Source organism: Anomaloglossus baeobatrachus, chromosome 2 (genome assembly GCF_048569485.1).
Source record: "Anomaloglossus baeobatrachus isolate aAnoBae1 chromosome 2, aAnoBae1.hap1, whole genome shotgun sequence".
Lineage (NCBI taxonomy): Eukaryota > Metazoa > Chordata > Amphibia > Anura > Aromobatidae > Anomaloglossus > Anomaloglossus baeobatrachus.
In genome coordinates, this window is record NC_134354.1 from 477,591,292 (window position 1) to 477,612,601 (window position 21,310).

Genomic DNA, 21,310 nt, shown 5'->3' on the forward strand with positions numbered 1-21,310 from the left:
AAGTACATTTACTTATATGTAATATTATGTTATATGTTATATGTAAAGCATTTTTCATTTGCTGTGTTCTAGCACCATCTACTGGTGAAAACTGTAAGAATCTGAAGTGTGCACTGGGTGTTTTCCTATTGGCCAGTTCTTGGTCACATGGCTCAATAGGTGGAGCTATTCTCCAGCCTCTGTCTGGAAAGAACTGGAATGTTCTGGTTCTGGCTGAGTCTCCTCTGAGGGAAGACATTATGTGGCGTTCCTCTTCATCACAAGACTCCTGCTAGGCCCGAGGCCTAGAATTTCACCATTTACTGATTTTTACAGCCAATATACTGAAGGCTTCCTATCCTGAATCCTCACTGGCCAAATATACATCTCTTCAGACAGTAGGGCATACTGAGTATATATACCAGACACTACTGCACGCAGATTGGGGAAGTTTGAGGGTCTCCCACCCCACTGCAATATTAGTGGCTTGCATGCCATTGTCCACGCACCAGCTGTCCGGTCCCCGTAGCGCGCTGGGCAACTTTCAACATTTGTTTACAAGTACTCCATGTGTCTTAACTAGCAGTGAAATCAACCCCAGGACTCCAAGTCTGTACAATCTTATTACTGTATCATATCTACCCTCTAAGCTCAAGAAACTCTGAACCTGCTAAAAGCATACCAGAATTAAATCTGAAACAAATCGTGCTCTTAAAAGCTCCAGAACCCTAATTGCACTTCAGCATTCAACTCCAAGCTGTATTTGCCGTGGCCTACCCACAAAAGACTGAAACATACAGTATATTCCGTGTTGTTTTCCTTTGTTCCCGCTGTATTAAAGCAACTGTTATCACCAAGACCGTGTCTGTGGATTGTCCATCAGCTGTGGATACTGGTTGGGGGTGGATAGCAGGGAACATCAGGGCCTGGTAGACCACCCAGGGAACACGGCCCCTGCAACATCGTGCCAGAACAGCAACTGTGACATATAGAACATTTGAAGTCCTCTGTCCCTGGCCCCTTACACTGGTTGTTGAGGGAAAATGGCGCTCCTGGTTGAGTGAAAGGTTAGGCCAGCAGCATCTTTGTGACGTGACCTGAACATGGTGGTGATGGGGAGGTGGACAGTGCTGTAGAATGGCTCCTAGGCTACAGTGGAAGAAGTAATTAAAGAGTCTATAGAGAAGTGGCCCTTATCCATTCACACTCCCAAGATACTATCTGGCCTCACAGTAAAAATTAATGTAGCAACCGTGCATGTTTGGCCACTTCTAGAAGACAGCAGGAGTGGTCTGTCACCTTGGAAGCGAGCAGTAAAAAAAAACAAAAAAAAAAACAGAAAAGCTCACATAGTAGCTGGGTAAAGAAAGAAAGTTAGTTGCAAACTTTCTTATTTTAACAGGGTACCTGTGTATAGCTAATAACACTGAAACAAACCTTTAATAAAATTTCCTAACAAACGTTGCTGTCTATATCTCTCACATGATGAAACACCTATTTTTTTAACGTTTCGCACAAATTGAAACTTTATATAAAGTTCATATAAAAAAAATGTAAGAAATGTGTTTATTACAGGGAATCTGTCAGGTGCAATATGCACCCAGAACCACGAGCAGTTCCAAGTGCATATTGCTAATTCCTGCGTAACTGTCCCTGTATTTAGTAGCATAGATAAAGAGATCTTTAGAAAAAGTATTTCTAAAGATTTTTTATAATGTGCTAATGAGGCCAGCGACTAGTCGTGAGGGCGTTACTTCCCCCGACTAGCGCCTTCTTAGCATGTTAGTACGCCCACAGGGGCCTGCTAACATACTATTCAATGCAGCGTCTCCAGCGGTTATGTGCGTAGCTGTGTTCGCGCTTCTGAATGCCGGGCACTTCCGGTAATGCACAGTATGAAGCCGGGTGTACACATCCCGGCTTCAGAGAGGTCTACTGCACATGACCCGAAGTGCGGGACAGTCAGCTCAGTGTTCACTGCAGACACAGGTATGCACATCACCGCTGGAGACGTTGCATTGAGTGGCATGTTAGCATGCCCCTGTGGGCGTACTAACATGCTAAGAGGGCGGCTAGTCGGGGGAAGTAACGCCCTCACGACTAGTCCCTGCGCTCATTAGCATATTATAAAGAATTTTTAGAAATACTCTTCCTAAAGATGTCTTCATCTATGCTACTAGATACAGGGACAGTTAGGCAGGGATTAGCAATATGCACCCAGAACTGCTCGTGGTTCTGGGTGCATATTGTACCTGACAGGTTCCCTTTAATGCGAAGTTCTACATTTTTTTTTTTTAGGAGTTAACACCTCCTTGCTCTTTATGATATTAAGTGTAAAGTAAGGGTATACTGAGGAAAACTGGTTACTATGGATGTGATTCATGACAACCTTGCTGAAAAGACGATGGTAACTAGTAACCAGATTAGTCACACATTGCTCAACTCAAGAGGGAAATGTAGCCTGGAAGAAGTCAGTCCCCACCTAGGGCTGCTTTATTAAATCAGAGTTTTCTAACAATAGCAGTGATATTATACATGAAAGCAATACCTGATGTGGATTCATCCTGAACTCGCATTCTTTGAATGTGTAAATTAGTAGGAACGAACTCTAGTTTCTTGTCTGCTTTTAAGCTACTTGCTTTAAAAGAAACACCTAGAAAACAAAATAAATTACATGGTACGGTACACAAAAATGTGACAAACGTTCCAATTAAAACATTAATTGGAGCAGTAAATGAAAATATGTCCCCGTTTTGCCCTAACAGTTATTGAAGGTGTAAGGGGAGACTTAGGTTTGAGGTAAAGCATGCCAGGGGAGGGTGCCAACAGTCACATGTCTAACAAACAGTGACTTAGTGGCCTCTGTTATGTTCCTCTTCAAAGCAATTCCAGGGTATGTGCACACTATCAGGACCTGCTGGGTCCTGCATGCAGCAGGTCCTGACCGGCGGGACCGCGAGTCTCCTCCACAGGACACTGCCACTGCTCGTGCCTACGATCAGGGTTCGGGACGCTGCGGTCTCTCGCTTGTGTTCTACCTGTGAAGAACGCTTGCGTCTCCGCAGCAAAGAGCTAACATGCTGCAGCTTGGAAAGTCGCACCGCAGGTCAGTTTTCGCTGCAAGAAAAACAAGCACAGTGGGCACGGGATTTCTATAAATCCCATCCACTATGCTTGTACTGTACAATGCAGCGCTTTGAACGCAGCAAAACACACTTCGTCCAAACCACTGTTAACTCTGATCGTGGCCACACAGCCTCAAAGGAAATCTCTGACAAAGTGTTTGCTATCCCATCGGACAGCAGCATGATGTAGGGGCAGAGACCCCCCCCATTACAGTAAAGCATCACAGCAGCTTGCTGTAAATTTTTTATAAAATTGTTTAGGTGGTAAACACATAGTGACATTTTCTTTTTATGCAAGGTAAAGGGTTTATCATAGAAATGTAATAAATAATTACACATTTCAATATTAAAAACTTTTTTCTAAATTCCTTTATCTACTGTCTACTATCAAGATTTCAAAGATGGCAATGGCCATAAATCTGTGCAGCCCATCCTAGATTTTAGACTCAAGACATACAGTTAGGTCCAGAAATATTTGGACAGTGACACAATTTTCGCGAGTTGGGCTCTGCATGCCACCACATTGGATTTGAAATGAAACCTCTACAACAGAATTCAAGTGCAGATTGTAACGTTTAATTTGAAGGTTTGAACAAAAATATCTGATAGAAATTGTAGGAATTGTACACATTTCTTTACAAACACTCCACATTTTAGGAGGTCAAAAGTAATTGGACAAATAAACCAAACCCAAAAAAAAAATAATTTTATTTTCAATATTTTGTTGCGAATCTTTTGGAGGCAATCACTGCCATAAGTCTGGAACCCATGGACATCACCAAACGCTGGGTTTCCTCCTTCTTAATGCTTTGCCAGGCCTTTACAGCCGCAGCCTTCAGGTCTTGCTTGTTTGTGGGTCTTTCCGTCTTAAGTCTGGATTTGAGCAAGTGAAATGCATGCTCAATTGGGTTAAGATCTGGTGATTGACTTGGCCATTGCAGAATGTTCCACTTTTTTTGCACTCATGAACTCCTGGGTAGCTTTGGCTGTATGCTTGGGGTCATTGTCCATCTGTACTATGAAGCGCCGTCCGATCAACTTTGCGGCATTTGGCTGAATCTGGGCTGAAAGTATATCCCGGTACACTGCAGAATTCATCCGGCTACTCTTGTCTGCTGTTATGTCATCAATAAACACAAGTGACCCAGTGCCATTGAAAGCCATGCATGCCAATGCCATCACGTTGCCTCCACCATGTTTTACAGAGGATGTGGTGTGCCTTGGATCATGTGCCATTCCCTTTCTTCTCCAAACTTTTTTGTTCCCATCATTCTGGTACAGGTTGATCTTGATCTCATCTGTCCATAGAATACTTTTCCAGAACTGAGCTTGCTTCATGAGGTGTTTTTCAGCAAATTTAACTCTGGCCTGTCTATTTTTGGAATTGATGAATGGTTTGCATCTAGATGTGAACCCTTTGTATTTACTTTCATGGAGTCTTCTCTTTACTGTTGACTTAGAAACAGATACACCTACTTCACTGAGAGTGTTCTGGACTTCAGTTGATGTTGTGAACGGGTTCTTCTTCACCAAAGAAAGTATGCGGCGATCATCCACCACTGTTGTCATCCATGGACGCCCAGGCCTTTTTGCGTTCCCAAGCTCACCAGTCAATTCCTTTTTTCTCAGAATGTACCTGACTGTTGATTTTGCTACTCCAAGCATGTCTGCTATCTCTCTGATGGATTTTTTCTTTTTTTTCAGCCTCAGGATGTTCTGCTTCACCTCAATTGAGAGTTCCTTAGACCGCATGTTGTCTGGTCACAGCAACAGCTTCCAAATGCAAAACCACACACCTGTAATCAACCCCAGACCTTTTAACTACTTCATTGATTACAGGTTAACGAGGGAGACGCCTTCAGAGTTAATTGCAGCCCTTTAGAGTCCCTTGTCCAATTACTTTTGGTCCCTTGAAAAAGAGGAGGCTATGCATTACAGAGCTATGATTCCTAAACCCTTTCTCCGATTTGGATGTGAAAACTCTCATATTGCAGCTGGGAGTGTGCACTTTTAGCCCATATTATATATATAATTGTATTTCTGAACATGTTTTTGTAAACAGCTAAAATAACAAAACTTGTGTCACGGTCCAAATATTTCTGGACCTAACTGTACACACCAATACTGTCAGGCTGACTCAGATGGATGTTCATTCTCATTCAGCTAAAGGTGTTTATCTTCTCCTTTAGTCCTCTCCGCTCAGTGTCCTGTTAGGTTGGCTGAACCTAACAGAATGAACCTAATGAATGAGAGTTCATGATTCCTGACAGAAAGCTTCTCTTACTTGACCTTCTTGAGCAGATGTTCTTTACGCAGCCTGTCCGATTGCATGTTTAATCTAGAACAGGTTGTGATTGATGGAAGCTGCCATCTTTAAAATCCTGACAGAGTGCACTAGCAAAACTTTGATACAAAAAAATAGTTAGAAAAATGGCTAATATTTAATGTATATTATAAACTTTATTATTACATTTCTTGGAAAACCCCTTTAAAGAGGATGTCTCATTAAAGTGTAATTGTCATTTTAGATTTTTCTTCAAAAATCAAATGTAAACTTGAAAATAAGATGCATCTTATCAGAACAATAGTCATCATCTTTCTCTGCTGGGACTGATCATTTTCAAAATTGTAAATTCACAGCTAAAATCTGTATTCTGGAAAACAGATTTTTATATTGCTGAGGGAATCTTATCGGGAGTAGCTGTCATCTATGCAGACCAGAGGGTCAGAGTAGGGAGGAGATCTGCCTTTAGCTTCAACCTCTTCTGCTCACCTCCCCTCTCCATAAAATCTCATCAGTAGTCACTCCCATTTCAGTAATGTAACGTTCTGTATTTACTGAACACCGATTTTAGCAGTGAATTGAATTTTTTGAGACTGAATAATCAAATTTTGGCAGAGGAAGAAGCAGACTTATCTGATAAGATATATTTCAAAAGTTCCTTTTTTTCATATTCATTATTGATTTCTGAAAAAAAAAAAAATGTAAACGACAGTAAAGGGTGCTTTACACGCTGCGACATCGCTAGCGATCTCGTTAGCGATGTAACACGCCAGATCGCACATACGATTTGCCGAGATCGCACGTGACCAGAGCTACAAAAATGACATATGTGCGATCTCGTCAAATCTTATCTGCGATCTGGCTTGTCACATCGCTAACGAGATCGCTAGCGATGTCGCAACATGTAAAGCACCCTTAACACTCTAAGGCCTGTTTCAGACGTCAGTGATTCTGGTACATTTGTGCTTTTTTTTTATACGTACCAGAATCACAGACATTTGCAAATGTGGCGCCCCTGACCTGGTCAGGCACCACTGAGTACTGCACCCATGCTGGGACAGTGCTTCCAGGTAATTCCAAAGGCCAGAAAGGGGTGTGTACGCCCAGACACATAGCAACCAAGTCTCCCACACCATTAGATAGGACCCTTGGCTACCCTCTGGAAGAGGCTAGCTTTCAATTCTTGTCAAGGTGTGGAGGGGAGGGGCTGGAAGCTAAACTGCAGAGGCTGTAAGAAAAGTAGGAGGAGTGAGCCAGTCTGGAGGGTGGAATGCGGCAGTTGCTGGAAGAGGCAGTGACACGAACACCCTAGTCAAACCCTGCACGTGTAGTAGCGGTTAGCGGGGGAGAACAGTTACAAGAGGGTCAGTTACAAAGACACCTGAAGAGAGGCAGTCGAGTACGGGGACTGCTGGTGACTAGGCACGCACAGGGAACAGGTCCCTAGAGTAGACGTCCATTTATTGATCTGCTAAACCTGTCTGTGAGGGGACTGGAGGTACCTCACCAACGAACTAGAGTCCGAGCCTCAGCAGCAACAGGGGCACCCATAAGGAGACGGAGCCAGAAGCCATCTCACCTGGTCCACGCTGCAGGCAAACGGGCCGAAAAGGGGAGAAAAGGCAGTAGCAACTTCCCGGGATAGACCCCACGGTACTTCAAGTCAGGGGTTATCCGAAACAAGAAGTGCTAGGAAGGAGAGTTAGTGGTTACCCTCAGACCGGCCTGAAGGAGTTCCTGGTTCCACCTGGTCTAATGTCAGCATCGCCCGTGTACCTCACAAAACATCTAACAGTGAGTAAAAACAAGTTGAAAGACTTTCCGGACTGTGCCTGAGTTATTCTGGGACCTGTTCTACGCACCTGAGCTCCTGGGGCCAGCCTCACTCCCGGGAGGCTACACCATCCGACTGCAGACTCCATCAGCCCCAGACGCTCCGTAAACCTGCAGTGGAGTCACCCATAACCCGGACCGCAAACCGTGAGTGACTGACAACTGCCACACTTGACATACCTGACATACCTGTAGCCAGATATACCCAAAGTGAAGACCCTGTGGCATTCCTGAAGGTGGAGTGGTGTCCCTGGGGCGACCGCTGCAGGTGGGCGACACACAGACCCATTATAATCAATGGGTCTGCACACACATCAGTGATTTTTCACTGACCGGGTCTCCGTGCGGCGTACACGCGTGTGCGTGATTGCCGCACGGAGACCTGTACATTTTTTTCTGGCATCACTGATGTCCCACGGACCACGCAGTGGTGTGATCCGTGAAACACGTACCTGAAAAACATGGACATTTAAGATAATAAACATTTTCAACTCTCCTTTCCAGCGACGCTGTGTGCAGCCTGTGCTCTCTGCAGCTTCCTGCCCGGCTCATGAATATTTTATTTATGCAGTCAGAGCTGACCCGGAAGTAGCTGCAGAGAGCGGGGGGCGGACTCTGCAGAGCTGGAGACTTCAGCACCATGGAGAGTAGGAACGGGACAGGTGAGCACACATCCATGTGCAATCATGGATCACGTATCACGGATTGCACATGGACAAACCATGTGTGCCGTGAATCACGGAACACGGAGGGACATGTGCGTGTTTACACGTCAGTGAAGAACGTCTGTTTTTCACTGATGTGTGAAACAGGCCTAAATGTGGGTGGCACTGCAGCGATCGGCTGATTGATGGTGGTGCAACTCCAGAAATCTCCGGTAAGCTTAACATTTTCAGGAGGAAGTTTTATTCGCCTGATCATCAATGGCAGCAGTAGTAGTATTACAGGTGAAGAATCAGAGACCTCTACCAAGCATCCACAAGAGGTGGAGGAAGCTACTTGTTAGAGGCTCTCTGCTCCATCACATAACAGCATATGGACAAGTGAAAACTTCTACAACATTCTAATATATTTTGTGTTTTAGTCCATTACCATTTTGAAAATCTCAGCTGTTGGTGAATGAAAGTATTCCTATTCACACAAACGTGATACTTAGCGCTACAATACGGTACAGCAGCGGAGGCAATCCTTGGTGATCCAATCACATCTGGAGTATAACTACTGGCATAAGGACTAATTGGCCAATACATATTATATGAAAACATTTGACTGTATTTAATCTGGACAGAAAACGAAGGAAGAAATTCCATAGATTATACAGGTGTTTATGCGTTGATGTAAGCAAGAATTCTTCCATTCACTGACAACAAAACAGAGATCTTGAACGGCGGCACGGTGGCTCAGTGGTTAGCACTGTAGTCTTGCAGAGCTGGGGTCCTGGGTTCGAATCCCACCAAGGACACCATCTGCAAGGAGTTTGTATGTTCTCCCCGTGTTTGTGTGGGTTTCCTCCGGGTACTCCGGTTTCCTCCCACACTCCAAAAAACATACTGATAGGGAATTTAGATTGTGAGCCCCAATGGGGACAGTGTTCCTGATGTATGTAAAGCGCTGCAGAATATGTTAGCGCTATATAAAAATAAAGATTTTTTTTTATCGCGAGGAACAGGAGTAAATCAGAAAGGATATCTTTACATTACGTGATTTAATTTTGATTTTTCTGTTCCTTATCTCAATATAACCATCTCCCGGATAAAATACCACAATGAATTTGTGGGAAAATCTGCACTGGTTGCATACAAATCCACTGTGGATTTTACAGTCTATGCATTACAAACAAAAATCTGATAGTTTGTCTCTTTAACTGACCTTTGTACTGATGAAGATTAGTCAGATTGTCCTGGTACGTTAGAATAATCGTCTGATACTGAGTTACTATCTGTCGACGGAGGTTCTCCCAGCATGGAGACAGTTCCCCCAGTTCCTCAAGTTCGCACACCCTGTGCAAGACAAGATTGTGAAAAATCTCATAAGGAAGACAACACCTCAATGTCCAGCTAAACTTAATAATATATCTTATTTGTTAAGAAAACTGCAATTTCGGCATCGGCCGGCTTCACTTTTGCATTATTTTCAGTACAGGAATGAGCTTCATTCTCTCTACAACTAAAAGGGGATTGGTGACTACTCCAGTTCAATGGCAGAGTCAGCACTCAGTCCTTAAATAAGCCATGAAAGAGAGGGGGGCTGGGTAAGGTAATCAACAAGACAGTCAGCCAGCACCTTTCATACACGCCACTTATACAAAGAGGATAGGAAGCGATTTTATGTGTTGAAACCAAGATGGAGGATGGACTGAATGGACAGAACTGAACGCATCTAGCATTAGAAATATAGATGCCTTTAATGTGACCCGACATTTCACGTGCTGATTTTGGGTAAGCAATGTGCCAAACTGCATATAGGATTGGAAAGAAGCTCAAAGATCAATAGGCTGGTAATGTGTTTAGAATATCTACGAATACATACAATCCACATTTTCATGACTATCTATGGACACTATTGTTCCAATGTATAGTCAATGCTGTAAATTTACATATTTGATATGAGAAAATGTATTTAGAGGATGACTATTGCTAGTTTTATAGGATGCAATTAACCACAGTCAGTTAAGGAAAATGTGGTAATCAAATAAAACTTGTGTGTGTTTGATCTCCATTGATAGACCAGTTGCTTTCCTCTGGTCAATATTTACCCATTTTCGCCTTCAATGAATTCCCCATGGTGCTGCTGCAAATATTTTCTGCTAGACAGGCTCTAGCCTTAAGGTGGTGTCACACATAGCAAGGACGACAACGACGTCGCTGCTAAGTCACCATTTTCTGTAACGTAGCAGCGACGTCCCGTCACTGTGTGTGACATCCAGCAACGACCTGGCCCCTGCTGTGAGGTCGCCGGTCGTTGCTGAATGTCCTGCTTCATTTTTTGGACGTTGCTCTCCCGCTGTGAAGCACACATCGCTGTGTGTGACAGCGAGAGAGTGACGAACTGAAGCGAGCAGGGAGCCGGCGTCTGGCAGCCTGCGGTAAGCTGTAACCAAGGTAAACATCGGGTAACCAAGAAGCCCTTTCCTTGGTTACCCGATATTTACCTTAGTTACTAGTGTCCGCCGCTCTCACGCTGCCAGTGCCGGCTCCCTGCATACATAGCTGGAGTACACATCGGGTAATTAACCAGATGTGTACTCTGGCTAGGAGTGCAGGGAGCCAGCGCTAAGCGGTGTGCTCTCACGCTGCCAGTGCCAGCTCCCTGCTCCCTGCACACGTAGCTGGAGTACACATCGGGTAATTAACCCAATGTGTACTCTGGCCAGGAGTGCAGGGAACAGGGAGTAGGCACTGGCAGCGTAAGAGCGGCGGACGCTAGTAACTATGGAAAATATCGGGTAACCAAGAGAAGTGCTTTCCTTGGTTACCCGATATTTACCTTAGTTACGCATCCACGCGTCGCTGCTGACTGGGGGCTGGTCACTGGTGAGATTTGCCTGTTTGACAGCTCACCAGTGACCATGTAACGAAGCAGCAGCGATCCTGATAAGGTCAGATCGCTGGTCGTGATCGCTGCTGCGTCGCTATGTGTGACACCACCTTTAGGCTATGTGCGCACACAGCTTTTTTTTGACGCAGTGTTTTTGGCCGCAAAAAACGCACAAAAATGCAAAACAATGCACACGCGGCAAAAACGTAGCAGTAAAAAACGCATGCGTTTTTACAGCGGTTCGGTGCATTTTTGGCTGCGATTTTGATTACTGTGTTTTGCTGTGTTTTTCCAATGCATTGCATGGGTGAAAAATGCAGTAAAACACAGGAAAGAATTGGCAGGTTTATTTTTTTTTAGCTCAAAAATGCAGCTAAAAAAAAAAGAACAACAAAGTTGTGTGCGGACAGCAAAAATGAAAACTCAGACTTTGCTGGGGAAGCAAAGTCATGCAGTTTTGAGCCAAAAAAACGCACAAAAATGCACCCGAAAAAATGCGCAAAAAACACTCAGTGTGGACATAGCCTAAATCAGTCTCCTTCCCCTACTGGCAGCCAACAAGATAGTGAATTTTTGGATTTACATTATACCTCACCTTGCTGCATCCTCTTCAAGTAGGAGTTTAACAAATTGTCTAGGTATGTTCAAGGAGAGGACACTCTCAGCCATTTGCTCTAATATGCGTAGGTGATTTCCGTCTGTTGTAGGAAAACGGTACATGCGACAGATTGCACCACCAAACACTGGAATGTGGAAGAAAGAAGAACATGATTTAATAAAACAGCTTATTAAATCAGGAAATGCATTGAAATCTTAATTCAGAGGTTCAAACAACTAGAAGCGGCAGATTAAAAAAAATATATTAGCTACACAGATGTACTGTATGCGAATGGGCTGAAACTGAAAATCACTGTGTGCTTTTTTAGTTTTCTATTAAAATAATGTAAAAAAAAAAAAAAAATTGTACTGCCTACAACTTATAAAAAATAATATACCCCTGATTGTTCCTAAAGAAAATTTGGTATAAGCATCCAATCTTAAAAAAAATGTCCACTATGTGGCCAACACCTCCTGTAACTGCACTGTTCTAGTGATGTTGGTGCTACATCTCCTGGGGCTGACATGACATTGTAATGCCACGTGAGCTTTGTAGCCACTCAGTGACCGATAATGTGGTCCCACTTTCTATGGTGAAGCAGAAAATGTGAGAGTGCCAAAGCCTAATAGCGCGCACTGGTACAAAAATGTCATGTGAGCCTCAAAAGGCCCGATGCCAGCAACACTGGAACGGCGCCTGTGAGAGAGGGGAGAGTATTACAAATATATCAAAAAGACTGACCTGCACATCCAACAAGTGTGAACAGGTGCCAGATGAAAACACATAGCTACTACATACATACATACATACATCTGCACTCTACAGAGTGCAGCTGTATTTTTTATTGGAGGGGAGTGTATGTTATTTTTATTTTACAAAAGGTTGTCCAATTCGTGGTTAATCCCTTTAACACTAGAAGTCCCAGAGAGGGGTCATTTAACATTTCTACCTTTGGAACCCAGAGATGGGTCGAATGACCTGAAGGATTTTAGCCAACATCCTATAATCACCAACTTTGGTTCTGTAATTAAGGCCATTACTGTCGCACCACAGGAGGTTGTTGTTTTCCATTGAGTTTAGCCATTTAGTTTCTAGTTAGTTCTATCCAGTTTGGACTAAAGCCTGCTTTACACGAGACGACAGATTGTGCGATAGCACGATCGAGCGTACCCCGCCCCCGTCGTTTTTGCGTCACAGGCAATTAGTTGCCCGTGGCGCACAAACTTGTTTAACCCCCGTCACATGTACTTACCTTCCGGACGACCTCGCTTTGGGCGACGACCGTCCACTTCCTGGAGTGGGAGGGACGTTCGGCGTCACAGCGACGTCACAAGGCAGCCGGCCAATAGAAGCGGAGGGGCGGAGATGAGCGGGATTTAAACATCCCGCCCACCTCCTTCCTTCCATTAAGCCGTCGGGTGCCGCGGGAGGCAGGTAAAGCTGCTGTTCATCGTTCCCGTGGGGTCACACGGAGCAACGTGTGATGCCATGAAAACGATGAACAACCGCCGGCATTTTAATTAAACAATTTTATGAAACCTAGCGACGAGTACACGACTCACGATTTGTGAGCGATACTGCGTCGCTAGGAGGTGTTACACGAGACGCCGTCGTGTACGATGCCGGATGTGAATCCCGAAAACCGTGACCCCGACGATGCATCGCACGATCAGTCGTCTCGTGTAAAGCCCGCTTAAGGGTCAGACCCTCTTTCGGGACTTCAGGGGGGAGCTCGAAATTTCTGGGACTTCTAGTGTTAAGACAGATCAAGAGAATTGCACAAGGAGTTATATAGCCAAGATACTTTGTATTAGACTATAATTATGGCCTGTTCCCATTGCATTATTGGAGCTAGCCTGCCTTTATTAGCGGCTCTTGATGTATTTAGATACATTTACCAATATGAACCAATCCCAGTGGAAACGTAGATTAGACTACAATGTTGGTCCATAGCAGAAGCTCTACAAGCATAATGTTCATGGTAGCGTAGGACAGAACTTTAGAAACGTGCTTACCTGATTTTAATAGTGTATCTTTTCTCAGGGATGCATATTTCGAGCGAAGTCCTAAAGATTCTGTTAAACTTTCATCAACGGGAATGACAGTCTAAAAAAAAAAATAAATAAATATAATCAGGAGATTAAAATTCATCATCTTAGGTTGTCCCACCCAGTAGATCAGTGTTCCCCAACTCCGGTCCTCAGGACTCAACAACAATGCCTGTTTTCAGGATTTCCTTAGCAATGCACTAGAGCTGGAGTCATCACCTATGCGGAAATGCTGAAAACAGGCGCTGCTGCTGGCTCCTGAGGACTGGAGTTAGGGAACCCTGCAGTAGATGACAACAGATTGTACTAAAGTCAACAAACCTGCCAATTTGAGAAGGAATACTTAAACATCAGAGATTTTTTGAGAAAGCAAAATAAAAGCGACGAAGGTTTATCAGTGGCTCGGATCAGATTTTCATCAGTGTTTGGTCAGTGTGTCAATTTGTACCATCAGGGTTTCACCAGTTTTTCTCATGTGAAAAAGTAAAAAAACAACATTACAATGGAAAACCCCTCAAAAAAACTGAAGGAGACTTTCCATTATCGCTTCTTAGACAGTAGATGGTTGGCTTTCTAATTTTGTTTCATGGAGCCATAGACGTGCATTGTCAAGTTTCACCTATGACTCAGATCAAAACTGGACATATTTCCATGTTTTAACGTGAACCACCTATTCGTCAAAAATATATGAACATGTGAATATCTACATGGACGGTAAGACCAAGTGCACACAGTGAGTATTTGATGAGATTTTTACCTCAGTATTTGTAGCCAAAACCAGGAGTGGGTGATAAATATAGAAATGGTGCTCGAGTTTCTATTACACTTTTCTTCTGATTGTTCCACTCCTGGTTTTGAATCACAGATACTAACCAAATACTCACCGTGACCTAATACGTATGGGTTTATCTGTAGAAAAAAAAAAAAAAAAAAAAAAAAAAACAGACAGAACTCGTATGTGAAAAACTGACATCTTGATGAGCCCTAATGTGCATGTGGACCACCAGACTCTTCCCTGACAGATGATGGAGGACAGATGGACCAGGCAGTTGGAATCCTATAGTTGTTCCTAGAGAAACTACTCTCCTCTCCCCAAACAGAACACATGCACACTTGGCTAAATTGAGCATGCATGTGTATGTGGTAATCACAAGGGAAAGCAGAGGCTGCATAAGCGTTTACACAGTAGCTATCTGATGTGTATGGGCATTTTAGAAAGAATAACTTTACCACTCCCAGACCTTCCATAGACTTTAAATGTCAGGGCCGTTCAGCTCTTACTCTGCAGAGACATTCTTACTAGTCACTGCATAGTATTGTTGTCACACACAATAGTGCAGCTGCAGGAGCAGGGATCCGGCTATCAGAAAACACCCCGAAGCCCAATAGAGAAGGTACTGACTGTTTTCTACCTTTTACGTCTTCCCTATCACTGTACGCATAGTGGTAAAGAAGCGCTGTGTACACAGTACTAGGAAGCATTGACTATATTTCAGTAGCCCTTTCTTCATTAAAAAAAAAAAAAAAAAAAAATACAAAATGGGGAAAGACTCTTATTTCCCAACCAATGTAATTCGATATGAGCAAAGAAAAAAATCTAGATTACTTACGCGTAATTATTTTTTCCAGAGCCACGACAGCGCCACCAGAGAGATAGGTCCGCCCCTCATTCTGGACAGGAAACCCACTAAAATAAAAGGGCAGCACCTCTCCCATTCATCAGTTAGGTTACAGAGCACAGAGAGGAGTACTAGAAAAGGCAAGGTTAATCCAAACCCCACGGTCACGCCCACTATTGTGAAGGGCAAAAACCGAGAGCGCAAGGCAAAAAAGGGGTGGGAAGCAGTGGCCCTGTCGTGACTCTGTAAAAATCAATTACCGGTAAATTATCTAGATTTTTCCCGTCGCCATGACAGCGCCACCAGAGAGATTCGAAAGAAATCGCCTTTAGTGAGGGACCAGAGCCAGCAGAACCCTGCAACTGAACATAGGAGATGTGGAAGAAGATCCAGCCGGTAGAGTGTACATCAAGGCAGTCAAGAGACCAAGTCCCAAGAAAGTGAGCCGAAGCATAATTGCAAGGGCAGCCCAGGAGGGCGACAGAACTGGTAGAGCGTCCCGTAATACCACGAGGCACCAATGTACCATAGGCCACACAGGCGGCCTCCCCAAGAGGTACCCGGAACCAACTAGTAACAGACCCTCTGAATGCCGAAAGCCCAACTGTGGACCGTGGAGACAACAAGGCCACACGTGATCTCCCGGAATCTGAACCGGAGATAATCAAGAAGAGCCCGCCTAAATACAAGGAAGAATGAGTCCTCCGCAGGGACTGGAGGATAGTGACAGAAGGAGAGAAGACAATTCCTCCAACATGGAAGTACCATGCTACATGCGGCAAGGGACAATGGCTGTATGAGGCTGGTCCTATCAACCCAAATCCGAGAGCCTGGCTTCTGGGTCTCCCATCCTGGGACAGGAAATCGAACGGATGCATGGGAGAGGTGCAGCCCTTTTATTTTAGTGGGTTTCCTGTCCAGAATGAGGGGCGGACCTATCTCTCTGGTGGTGCTGTCGTGGCGACGGGAAAAAGTAATAATATGACAGTAACAAAAAAGGAAGCCCTACAAATGGCTCAGTCTAGAACTGGTTAAATTGATTACATCTATCAATGACATTGAGAGTCTAATTAAATTATTATTAACATGTTACCAAGAAATCTAAACATCCACCCTATAGGTATAACACAAGGGTGAACGTATTTAGCTACTGAGAAATGTAATAAAATTACATTACATTCAATATCATCTAACGTTTGGCTTTTTTGCAACCAATATGTAGCTAATTTGGGATCCGTCATCTGGTACTATCACAATAGAGGTGAATGAGTGGTACCAAATTCCTGTTGTCTGCTAGAGGGAGTAAGCATATCTTTCTGCATGGGAATAAATTGAAGCATCCAAATTAGCCAAGTGCTCCTTTGATAACAAAACAGACTGATGAAAAGACTCCAAGAGCTTAGTTTACATACCCTGTCTGAATGTCAGGCTATAAAAGTCAGAAAAAATTCTGTCAACGGAGAGCTCACATAAAGGGAACCTGCTTTCAGTCACGTGGCACTCTGACAGCTCACGCTGCACAGATGCGCTGCAGAGCGAACTGTCAAAGTGCAGGGGCGTGGTTACAGCTGCAGCTCATTGAGTACTGAGAGGGTGGGTTCCCTTTAATATATTTGGTGAAACCGTGATACTTTGGTTACTGACCCAATAAGAAAAATCTAATTCCAAGAACATGTGACTAGTAACTTGGTCTGTACAAGGTAAACTGCTTTTAGTTAAAAAAAAAAATCTGATATTAAAAGGAGTATGAATACTCACTCTCCCATTAACAGTATCTGACGATCTGGACGCAGGCGCTTGTTGATCAACTTTCTCTTCCATTTGCCAGCCTATTACCGTAATATTACCAACACGCTGCTGCTCAGCAGACCTGTAAAGAAGAATACGGGCTTAGCCTTAATGATGGATCTTATTGACAGTTATGTGCGCACTAGAAAATGGACTTTTAAGAAAAATCCGCACCCTCTGGCAGAATACCACACCCGCGGCAAAAAACGCACTCGCGTTTGTCGCGGTTCACCTAGTTTTTGCAGCGTTTTTTCCGCGGGTTGGTCACTGCGTTTTTTTTTACCATTATCTATGGCAAAAACCGCAGGTACCTGCGGAAAAGAAGTGACATGCTCATTTTTGCTGCAGAAATTCTACAGCAAAATCTGTAGGGGAAAAAGAAAAAAAACAAAACTGCGCCCACCATTTTTTTTTTACTATAGGTTTTGCAGGGGAAGGACTGCAGCAAGGTTATGAACAAAAACCGCAGCGTGTGCACAGGGCCTAAAAGAACAAGTATTTGTGGTCACACATTCCACTAAAATGTCAAACTTTGCTCAAAACTTACTGGCAAATGTAAAATCACTCCAGTTGCATTTGAAGAACCGACTGCAAATCTTTGGAAACCAAAAACTACACCAACTTTGGTAAACATAAAAAGTGAGCATCTTCCAAAAAAACCAAAAACACCCTTTAAAAAGTGCAGATCTAAAGAATTTTGTGGAAATCAAGCTAAAACATCAAAAATTAAACAAACAAAGAAAAGACAAATGCAATAGTGAATTGGGCCCAAAATAAATTTGCAAATATGTTGGCTGCCATCTAAATCTTCATTTGTTTACAGCAATCGGAATATATTTTTGTTGGTTCACATAAGGATCTAGATCAGGTCTGAGCTAAAGGGAATCTGTCACCAGGTTTTTGCCTCCTAAAGTGAGAGCAACATAATGTAGAGACAGAGACCCTGATACCAGCAATTTTTCAGTTACTAGGCTGTTTGCTCTAGTTTTGATAAAAACACTGTTTTATCAGGAAGACATTATCACTATAGGACTAGTAAATCTGCTGCCAGGTAGTTCACCATATTTTTAAGCTTTGTATAACTCTGCTCCATTATTGATTGAAAAAAAGCAAAAAGGAGCCAGCACGATCTGAAATTGGCATGCATCATATAAAAAGTGAAAATTCACAGATTTATTCCAACTGTACTATAATAAAAAAAAAAAAAAAAAAAAAGATTTTTAGCAAATAATTGATCAATTCTTTGAGCCACCCCTGCCAACGTCAAGCTGGCAATCAGTGGCCTGGGTGGGCTTGTATAGAGCTCAGCATTGAGAGAATTGGTAAATCTGAACAGATGGTGCAGTTTTGATTAAAAGAAAACTGCACCGACATCATGCTGCAAACAACTGATGACAGATACCCGCTTGTCTGAACACATCATATAGAAGTACATAAAATCAGAAATGTGAACACTGACCATAATGGCAAGTGTAACCTATGGTTGGTCTCTTGCAGCAAATCTTTCACTATAAACTTCCCCAAGCCCAGCAAGTACATCTGCATGGAAAGAAAACAAGAATATAACTTACATCATATTTTTAAGTTCAAGGTTATTTTACTGTACATCAACATGATATTTTAATACACTTTCAGATGTATCAGCTGCCATCATGACAACTGCCATGTCATATTATTAGTACATAGCCTCATCAGACAGGACTCTAGTGCCACCTATTGGAGCGAACAATCCTAAAAGTCAATGTCAGCTCTTTAAAGAAAGTCTATGATCAAGATTTACCCCAAAAAGGCTTTAGGAGCGTTCTATCAAAATAAGAATGCCAAGTTTAAAGCACCACACCAGTGTTTTTTGTTTGTTTTTTTTTATTTTCCCGCTGGAGTGGTGCTTTAAAGGGAACTTGTCACCAGCTTTGGTGACTATAAGCTGCAGCCACCACCAGTGGGCTCTTATATACAGCATTCTAACATACTGTATATAAGAGCCCAGGCCGCTATGTAGAGCATAACAATGATATTATAATACTTACCTAAAACGGTCGGTATGGTGCAGATGGGTCAGATGGGTGTCTCCGTTCTCTGGGTGAGGCGCCTCCTCTTTCGACCATCTTCGTCCTCCTTCTGAAGCCGGGGTGCATGACGCGTCCTACGTCATGTACACGCGCCGGCATTGAGGTGCTGCGTAGGCGCACTTTGATCCGCACCGTACCAACCATTTAAAGTATTATAAAGTCATTTTTACATTCTACAAAGCGGCCTGGGCACTTATATACAATATGTTAGAATGCCGTATATAAAAGCCCACTGATTGTGATTGCAGCTTATAGTCACCAAATCTGGTGACATGTTCCCTTTAAATTCGTCACATACCCCCTGTATGTTTTCTAGCATCGATCTTGACGGTCTCTGATGATTTGTGATATGACAGCAGTTCCAGTATTTTATGGAGCATGCCAGAGGTCACAAATCAATACAAGTCTATGAGAACCTCATTCTTGCTCTCATAGAGCTACATTGAGCGCTTGTGATGTGAGATACAGTGCCTTGCGAAAGTATTCGGCTCTCTTGAATTTTTCAAACTTTTTCCACATTTCAGGCTTCAAACAAAGATAAAAAGTTTATTGTTATGGTGATGAATCAACAACAAGTGGGACACAGTTGTGAAGTTGAACGAAATTTATTGCTTAATTTTTACTTTTTTAAAAAATAAATAACTGAAAATTGGGGCGTGCAATATTATTCATCCCCTTTACTTTCAGTGCAGCAAACTCACTCCAGAAGTTCTTTGAGGATCTTTGAAGGATCCATTGTTGTCCTAAATGACTGATGATGATAAATATAAGCCACCTGTGTGTAATCTAGTCTCCGTATAAATGCACCTGCTCTGTGATAGTCTCAGTGTTCTGTTTAAAGCGCAAATAGCATCATGAAGACCAAGGAACACAACAGGCAGGTCCGTGATACTGTTGTGGAGAAGTTTAAAGTTTTGGAAATCTTTTTGTAACCAAATCCGGCTTTAAACATCCCAAGGAGCACTGTACAAGCGATCATATTGAAATGGAAGGAGTATCATACCACTACAAATTTACCAAGACCCGGCCATCCATCCCAACTTTCATCTCAAACAAGGAGAAGACTGATAAGAGATGCAGCCAAGAGGCCCATGATCACTCTGAAAATGAACTGCAGAGATCTACAGCTGAGGTGGGAGAGTCTTTCCAAAGAACAACAATCAGTCATACACTACACAAATCTGGCCTTTATGGAAAAGTGGCAAGAATAAAAGCCATTTCTCACAGATATCCATAAAAATTGTTGTTTAACGTTTGCCACAAGCCACCTGGGAGACACACCAAACATGTGGAAGAAGGTGCTCTGGAACGATGAAACCAAAATCAAACTGTTTGGGCACAATGACAAACTATATGATTGGCGTAAAAGCAACACAGCTCATCACCCTGAACATACCATCCCCACTGTCAAACATGGTGGTGGCAGCATCATGGTTTGGGACTGCTTTTCTTCAGCAGGGACAGGGAAGATGGTTAAAATTAATGGGAAGATGGATGAAGCCAAATACAAGGTCATTCTTGAAGAAAACCTGTTGGAGTCTGCAAAAGACCTGAGACTGGGACAGAGATTTGTCTTCCAACAAGACAATGATCCCAAACATAAAGCAAAATCTACAATGGAATGGTTCACAAATAAACGTATCCAGGTGTTAGAATGGCCAAGTCAAAGTCCAGACCTGAATCCAATCGAGAATCTGTGGAAAGAGCTGAAAACTGCTGTTCACAAATGCTCTCCATCCAACCTCACTCAGCTCCAGCTGTTTACAAAGGGAAAATGGGCAAGAATTTCAGTCTCTCGATGTGCAAAATTGATAGATACATACCCCAAGCGACTAGCAGCTATAATCGCAGCAAAAGGTGGTGCTACAAAGTATTAACTTAAAGGGTCAAATTATATTGCACGCCCCACTTTTCTGTTATTTATTTTTTAAAAAAGTTTAAAATAAGCAATAAATTTCGTTCAACTTCACAATTGTGTGCCACTTGTTGTTGATTCTTCACCATAACATTAAAATTTTTATCTTTAGGTTTGAAGCCTGAAATGTGGGAAAAGATTGAAAAATTCAAGGGGGCCAAATACTTTCGCAGGGCACGGTAAATTCTGGCTTCCAGCCAGTCAGAACTTACAAACAGAAGATGGTGCCGCAGGACCGGAGCGATGCCAAAAAATGCATGCAGAACGTGTTAGGCGAGTATAATACCGGGGGCTTACATTTAAAGCGCCACTCCAGAGCTGGAAAAAACAAACAAAATGCTGGAGTGGTGTTTTAATGATGCCTGTTTTAGCACTAAACTCTGAATGTGCTTTAAAAAAAAAAAAAAAAAAAATATATATAAAGTTCTAGTCCAGGACCACTGTCAATCAATGCTTCTGCAAGGAAGGGATTGGGGAGAAGAAAACATGGAGTCATAAAATCCTCCAAATAAATA

General features: G+C 43.0%; 1 protein-coding gene across 8 annotated transcripts in view; it reads right to left on the bottom strand.

Annotated features, from left to right (window-relative positions):
* INPP4A (inositol polyphosphate-4-phosphatase type I A) overlaps nt 1-21,310 on the bottom strand; it is a 167,076-nt gene that overhangs the window by 59,245 nt on the left and 86,521 nt on the right. For all 8 annotated transcript variants that reach the window (XM_075336395.1, XM_075336393.1, XM_075336394.1 and 5 more), the window contains exons 7-12: nt 18,271-18,350; nt 16,782-16,893; nt 13,372-13,462; nt 11,354-11,501; nt 9,091-9,221; nt 2,528-2,632 (exon numbers count right to left, since the gene is read on the bottom strand). In XM_075336395.1, the coding sequence (XP_075192510.1) occupies nt 2,528-2,632; nt 9,091-9,221; nt 11,354-11,501; nt 13,372-13,462; nt 16,782-16,893; nt 18,271-18,350 (667 nt within the window). The remainder of the gene's footprint in view (nt 1-2,527; nt 2,633-9,090; nt 9,222-11,353; nt 11,502-13,371; nt 13,463-16,781; nt 16,894-18,270; nt 18,351-21,310) is intronic.